Below are 7,925 nucleotides of genomic sequence, written 5' to 3'. Positions count from 1 at the left end.
TCTTCATATTTTTCCTTTTTATTCAATAAAAATATTCTTTCAAAATTTCCGTGATACTTTTCTTTAGAACTATGTTTAATGCAGTTTTCAGTTCCATATAGTTTTCCAACTTAAAAGATTTTAATCTATATGAAAATCAAGAGAGAAACTAACGTACTTCCCTCCTCTATGACTTTCCACACGCTAATGGGGAAATCATGTGAAGTGTTGCCATAGGTAGAGCGTTCTGCTCGACGCCACCTGCAGCCCATTTCGATCGCCAATAGTACGAGTAGATGTCGATCATAGTCTTTATTTTTCATACGTCAGGCATCATACTTTGATCTGAAATAATTTAAATCTAACAAGGAAACGCTTTCTAGCTAACCTCATAGAATTCGATGTAAATTTTACAGGTATTAAAAGAAACTATTAGATGATCCAATTCCTGAATATTAGCAGCTGAATTTCAGGGGTAAAGCTATAAAAATAAAAAATTTTAACACCTAATGCTTTAATACGTCGGAAGAATCCATAGAAATAATAATTACGTCTGAAGAATTCATAGAAAAACGCCAATTTCTTGCAACAAGTTTTCCAAGTTTTCATTGTGATAATTTTAAATTTGGAGAGGGATTATGCATTCGAAACTATTTGAAATTGGATTTGAAGATATATTTCGCATTTAATCCTGAATTTTCTATTATTCTTTACGAGAAGTTAAACGGATTAGCTAGAGGCTCTATTTTTGTTTTGTTTCTCACTAAAATTCGCTTTAACGATTTTTTTTAATATATAAATTAACTAAATTATCAAGACGCAATTTTCTTTTATGTCGAAAAGTCTTGGAGGTGGAATTTTTTAATTATTAGTGACTTTTAAATAACAATGTCATAACAATATCATAACATTTTCAACGTGGTGTGGTTGTTGTGAAACTAGTTTTCTATTCGGAAATTTTAGTTTTTAAAAATAAAAATCTCCAAGTTTTAATAACTGTATGATTTTAGTAACCATTACCCGAAAGTTGAATATTGTTTTCCATTTCGCTTAATGCTATTTAGCTGCTAATTTTTTTAAAAATATGGATTATCTATGAGTTCTTCTAACACCTGTAAATATTTCATTGAATTCTAGGAGTTTAGCTTGGGAACGTTTCCTAGTAAGTATATGCTAAACTTATTACATCATTTGTTTTAAAAATGATTGTTTAATATTAAAGATGCTTTAATGTTTAAGATGATAACTTAGATGTAACTGACCGTCGAAATCTGAACTTAGAAATAAGTGAAACTAATAAAACAGAAAAGAGTAATAATTTATGTAAGTGTTCCCATCAGTGGTGTATCTTGAGCATTTTCATTGGAAACCTAGTTTCATATAAATGTATTTTTTTTTAAATAAATAAAAAATCCGAATATGTTTTTAAAGTCACCTTTAAGAGTGTTTTAGTTTTACTTCTCTTTTTTCTTTACCCGAATTTTACTATTCTATTTCAATAAATCACTATTATCATTCAATTCAATCTCATCAATAGTTTGTTTTCAGTAGTGTAATACAGTCAAACCCGGCTATAGTGAACACGGTTTCTAGTGAACTCCCGGATATAGTGAACGAAAGGCTTGGTCCCGTGCCTTGCTATACACGTATAATGTTATTTTTAGTGGATATAGTGAACCAAAAAAGTGAGGAAGTTGAATATAATGAACTTTTTTCTGTCTTCGACTGATTTCCCTCCCCATTTTCTTTGTAATAATTTTGAAATTTCTACTTCAAAAAAAATACATATAGCGATTTTTAAAACCATCTATAGAAACTACTTTTATGTGCTCGAATGGCAGGTTAGACAGGTTTAAAAAGCGGAATAACAGAAATTCAGGAAAAATTATCTGATAGTCGGGAAGTGTTTCCATATCTGATGATGAGGATTGCTCATCAGCTAAAGATTACTAATTTTTATTTGTACGCAAGACGAAGAGTGATGAAAAATAACAAATTTTTTGCTACTGCATAATATTTTTCAGTCATTTATATGAATATAATGTAATAAAAGGGAGGAGTTTGGGAACCATTAGTGAAATTGCCTGCGTAACGGATATAGTGAACTCCTGGTTATAGTGAACCGAAATTTCGGTCTCTTGAAGGTTCATCATAGCGGGGGTTTGACGTATTTATTTTTTTAAATAGAAATGACTAAAAAAAGCAGTTTCCCAGTCTAAAAAAAAAAAAAGTTAACCAATTTTCCTTTTGAAATTTTTGGATAATAGAATCTATTAAAACTTATATATTAAACATGTCTTAAATTTTGAAAGAATGATAGCTTGGAAGGAATTGACCTTCGAAAGCTGAACTTATAATAATAGGGTTAGAATAAAAGGGTTCCCAATGGCGTGCCTTGGGATGCTGGTTTTCTGTTCATTGGTAAATATTCTTAGAATATATTTTCATAGTTACCTTTAACAGAGTTTTAGTTTTACTTCACTTTTTGTGCCCAGATTTTACTTTTCTATAGAAATAAATTCTTATTATTATTCAATCAAATCTCATTAATAGAATGTTTTCAATAGTACAGTATTTTTTTCCCCCTCAAATAAAAATATCAAAGCAAAATTTTTTATTCTGAAAAAAACATTTTCTTACTCATTTTTCTTTATTATAAAATTTCTGGACAATTGAACTAAAAAAAAAAGCGAATACCGCGTTGGCTTATCTTGCAATTTATAAACAAATTAAAACGGAAGCTAAAAATGATTATCGAAAATTTATTTTCTGTTAAAAGCTATTCACTTCTTAAAATTGATTTTTTGAAATTAAATTGCGAAAATAATGCTTGAATGATATCATTATTTTGCATTTGCAAAGGTCGATTCTCAGTAAATTTGTAAGCGTGAAAAAGAAATTTGTTTTATCAGTTGCGTGCTGAATCAATACCTCCTACAAGAGGGAAGACCTCTACACGAACCAATTAAGTAGTCGTCCCGCAGAGGACTGATCGTTAAGACACGGTTCCCAGCAGATCACCGAAGTCAAGCATCACTGGCTACGGTCAGTGCGCAGGTGGGTGACCACTTGGATCAGTCTGCGTAGGGACCGAGGGTGCGCGGTATTGGTCCTCGTTAAACTGTGCTACCGTAAAGTGCTCGACTTCGCGCGCAGGTCGTCGGGCTACCGAAGTGGGGGTGCCATCCCCTCCGCAGAGGATCAAAATTGTGATGGCCTGTCTTCGGATCATCCTCCGGGGTGTTTCCCAGACCGTCGCCAATAGCCCATTGTGCAGCTCTAGTGCGACGTAAATTAACAACAACAACAACAATTAAGTAGTCCGACATAACGAACATGAACTTCGCAGTGCAGAGTAATATGAAAAATATCACTACGTTCGGGTTACTAAATTGCTCTGTGAAGAAAAAAATATGAAAGATGTCACTCTGTTCGGACTACTAAATGATCGGATTTCCCATTTATGGTAACCCGTGCAGAGGCCTTCTCTTGTCTTGGAGGTGTTGACTGAATGTCGATGTCTGTTAATGTAAATATCAAATAATGATATTTAACAAAAATTTCGGACATATTATCCTAACCGAATATGTGAATGCCGATACTAAACAGATTTTGGACATTATTCTCCAAACTGAATATCTGAATGCCGATACTTGAAAGATTTCGAACGTTTGTTTTCCATGGTCCACATGTATGTGATATTTAATGAAATTTTTGCCAGCAGGTATTTAGGCATTGAGATTTCAAACACCTGATCTCTTATTTTTGTTCAACCTGTATGTTAAGGCAAAAATAAAGTTATAAAACTACATTGACAAACATTTATATAGAACAAAAGAACAGTGTATATACATGTCATTTGTAGAAAACTACAAATGTTTGTTGAAGAATATATGAATACATATAGATCTTATTTTTCACTTATGTTAAAAATTCATTTACAACAATAAACAATCACCATACAACAAGCATATAAAGACGTGTAAAAACGCTGTTTTAAGTAAAATATCCACGACTGTCAAGAGTCCGCTTCTTATTGTGCCACTTACAAGACAAAATTCTGGTGTATGTTCGTCTAAAATTTGCATTACAGAGTGCGTAGCAAAAGGGATTCACTGTGCTGTTAATATAGCAAAGGTAATATGCAAAATACCACAATCCTGGACTGATGCAGTCATCATCTTCACAATTCGAGAGGGTCTTATAAAGAACTAAAACATTATATGGTGTCCAAGTCACCGTAAATGCAAACAAAATAGCGCTCAGAGTTTTGGCTGCTTTCATCTCTTGTTTTCGTTCTTGCTGCTTTCTCTTTTTCTTAGGAGCTCTATGCTTAGCAACTTGCTTATGAACAAGCTTCGTATTCAATGGTAGTCGAATAGCATCCACTGCAGTATCGGCAGCTCTAACTAAGCTACTGGCCGTTCCTTTTTCTAAAGCATTTTTTGCATTTGGATCATCTGGTAGAACTTCAATCGCATCAGCATTTTCTTCATCATCCATTATCATCTTGATGGAGGGTTGTGTCTCACCTTCAACAGACGCAGACTTTTGGGGTAAACGAATCAAAATAGTATAAACTGAATCAGGGGAATATACGGGTGTTTGAGGAGAAGAAACTGTTGCTATTGCAGGTTGTCGAGGACGCATAGCTGCAATATTAGTGCTTTGGATAGCTGTAGGAACAGAAGGTGGAGCTACAGGAATGGTTGCTGGTCTAGGAATCATACTTGTAACTTGCCGTTTCCATTCAGGTATAACTGGCTCAAATCTTCTTTGTCCATTTCTTTCAGTCATAGGTATGGCCTGATCATTCGTCTTTTGAGAAGAGGTTGAAGGTAAATTTTGTGTTTGTAATGGCATGCGATGATCAATTCTAAGACTCATCGAAGCTGTTCTAGAGCAGGGTTGTATGGGTGTTTCTAATGAAGCAGGTGTCGTAGCTGGAGATTCATGACTCGTGCTTTCTTCTTCTTGAGGATCACCTTCACGATCCATTCTGCACCAAGCTCGTAGGATTTCTGTTATTTTCAATCTCTTGGATTCGGGATTTTTTGGGAGATATTTAGATGTTTCTACGCAAAGTGATGTTGGAACATAAGTTGTTTCTGTTTCTTCTTCTAGAACGCAAGAATCGGAACGAAACTTTTTACTTTCTTCTGTTTTCCGAACTACTTCTTCATGCTCTGGTGGATCATCACTAGATGTTGATTTTCGACTGTCTTCCTTTTTTCCAGCTTGCAAATGACTCAAATCCTTCTGCCTTTGCTTTGTTTCACGCCAAATTCTCCAATACAAAAAGCACATAACAGTTACTGGAACATAAAAAGCTGCTAATGCTGTCCCAAAAGTAACATATGAATTAGTTTCCAAAAACTGAATATAGCAGTGATTTTTCTTAACAGTTCTTGCCCCTTCTATGTAAGGCCACGCATAGATCCATGGTGGCCACAGCATTAATGATATTACCCATGCAGAGGCAATCATAAACGCAGCTCTTCTTGTTGTTCGAAGCGCTCGATATGTTAAGGGTCTTGTAACTGAGAAATACCGATCAAAACTTATTATGAGTAAGTTTAGAACCGAAGCATTGCTATTTAAATAATCAAATGCTAACCAAGAATCACAGACGAAGTCTCCAAGTGGCCAAGTCCCTATTAGTAAATACATAGTAAATAAAGGCATAGAGATTAGGCCAATGGAAAAGTCCGCAACCGCTAAACTTAAGAGAAAATAGTTGCTGATTGTCTGAAGCTGCTTATCCATCTTAAATGATATCATGACCATGATGTTACCAATGACTGTGATTATGCTAAGAAAACCAGCTACGATTGCAATCAGGATCATTTCTATGATAGAATAAGGGGATTTTTCTATTTCAGGTTCAAAAGTTGACCTTGCTGAAATATTAGCTTCAGTGTAATTCATAGCGTTGGTTATCAAAAGAGTCAGAGCTGTTGTAGTAAAAGATTCGACTGCTGCGGAATCCATCATGAAGCCTCTGGCGGATCGGATTCTTTCAAATATTTGAAAATCACCTACCTGAAAAAAAATCAGAGATTTTCAGCAAGTTTCAATATAAGACTACTTATTTATAAATACATTAAATGATATAAAATACTAATGCCTTATGATTTCTATCAGTTCCTTTTTTTAATTGATTTTAATATGCTATTTGATTTTTGAGGATTAATAAAAATAATTTAATTTAAAGTTAAATCAGTTTAATCATTAAAAATTTTAATCAGATATATTTAAAAAAGTCACCTTGAATAGATAAAAATGAATAGTATATTTCCTTAACAGGGTTCAGAAATTTAATTTTATTAAAAATAATATTTCATTCAATTTTCAGAAAATTCTTTTTTGAAATTTTTATTGAACTGTTCAAACATATATTTTAATCTAGCAACTGTAAGTATTCGATTTTTTTTAATCTTCTTTTACAATATTTTATTAAGTTAAGGTTTTCTTTTTTTTTTTTTTTTTGTGAAAAGAGCTTCGATTATAACATAGTGAAAAGACATATTTTTATAATAAGACACATTTTTTCAAGAGTGATAATTTTACAGTAAATTGGTCTATAGTATTGTTTTTTAATGGGTGCGTTACAAGTTTTCTGAATTCTTACCTGAACTAATTAGTAAACCAATTACAGATATAATTCAGCAAGAGTTTTTAATTATGAATTTTTGAAATTGTTAAAATGTTTTACCATGAAGTCGTTTTGTGTTTTTGTATTCATTTTTATCTACAATGTCTTAATAATTTGAAATAATTTTACGCTTTTTGAATGTGCTCACAATATTTCATTAAATTAAGACACATCACTATGTTTTTTCTATTTACTATGGATTATTAAGCTGAAATAGAATTACGTTATTTACACGCATTACTATTCACAATATTTTGTGAAACTGAAGTACTGTCATGTTATTTCTATGTATTTCTAATTAAGCTTAGAGACAAACTTTTTTCTCTCTTAACCTTGATTATGAGTGACACTCTGAGAAAATTAGTTGATGTATAAAAATACAGGATTAGGAATAAATATCAGTGATTATTATCCCTCTAATCTAAATTCCAGATTGCATGCATAAAGCAATAAAATGATTTATATGCCAAGGACAAGATATTTAAATGTTTATAACATTCTATTTACGTATTCGAGATATATATGTTTTTTCAATAACTATGAGGGTTACGTCTTGAAATTTGAGAATACAGTATTCAATTTTTTTTATTAGCTGCGTTTTAAATTTGAAAAATAATATTCTAAATTCCTTACATGTATGAAAATCCTGGCAACAGTGGCAATTATTTTCTAACTGGAAATCATCAGATTAAAAGAATTTCTTGTTTTTGGCAAAATAAAATTTGAAATAAATTGTATTTTTTATTCATTTATGGATTTTCATTCTTTTCATTTATTTTTTTTAATATGAATATGTAAATTGCGTAACTGAATCTCATGACTAGCGTTGAACAGATTTATGGGGAGTGAGTTGTTATCGACAATGTCAACCTTCATCTATGAAAAGGTACTCCACCATAGAATCGAGTTAGCATACTAGAGAATTATAATTGCAATTTTTGTAGTGGTAGATATGCTACAGTACTCCCCCACCAAAATTATGTTTGTGATAGAATTCGATGAACGGATACCATTAGTTGATTCATTGCTGTTTTGTGGGAAGCCGGGAGAGCTGCATTAAGATCACCGTACTCTTTGCGTGCTGATTGTGAGAGCTGTATTAAGTTCACGGTCGTGGTCGCTCCTGTGTTGTCTTTAGAAGTCGAGTGTATACGTTGTGTGTGATCGAGACTGAGAAGCAACAGCGCGGGAAGGGCAATGTCGCAGTCCCAAGTAGCAAGTCAACTGTTCAATGCGGACCATCCATCGAAGTAGGCGTGTTCAAATCGTAGTGGGCGAGTGCGCCAAGGTA

General features: G+C 32.9%; 1 protein-coding gene across 2 annotated transcripts in view; it reads right to left on the bottom strand.

Annotated features, from left to right (window-relative positions):
• Positions 1-3,786: 3,786 nt before the first annotated feature.
• The window catches only part of mAChR-A (muscarinic Acetylcholine Receptor, A-type), a 225,929-nt gene continuing 221,790 nt past the window's right edge, over positions 3,787-7,925 (bottom strand). For both annotated transcript variants that reach the window (XM_071188208.2, XM_071188207.2), the window contains one exon: positions 3,787-6,021. In XM_071188208.2, the coding sequence (XP_071044309.1) occupies positions 3,976-5,973 (1,998 nt within the window). In that variant the 5' untranslated portion in view covers positions 5,974-6,021 and the 3' untranslated portion in view covers positions 3,787-3,975. The remainder of the gene's footprint in view (positions 6,022-7,925) is intronic.

The sequence above is a fragment of the Parasteatoda tepidariorum genome, chromosome 12 (assembly GCF_982258835.1).
Source record: "Parasteatoda tepidariorum strain Cologne lab strain chromosome 12, Ptep-v5.0, whole genome shotgun sequence".
Lineage (NCBI taxonomy): Eukaryota > Metazoa > Arthropoda > Arachnida > Araneae > Theridiidae > Parasteatoda > Parasteatoda tepidariorum.
The sequence above is the reverse complement of the archived record's forward strand: the minus strand, read 5'-3'. Positions and strand labels throughout refer to the sequence as shown.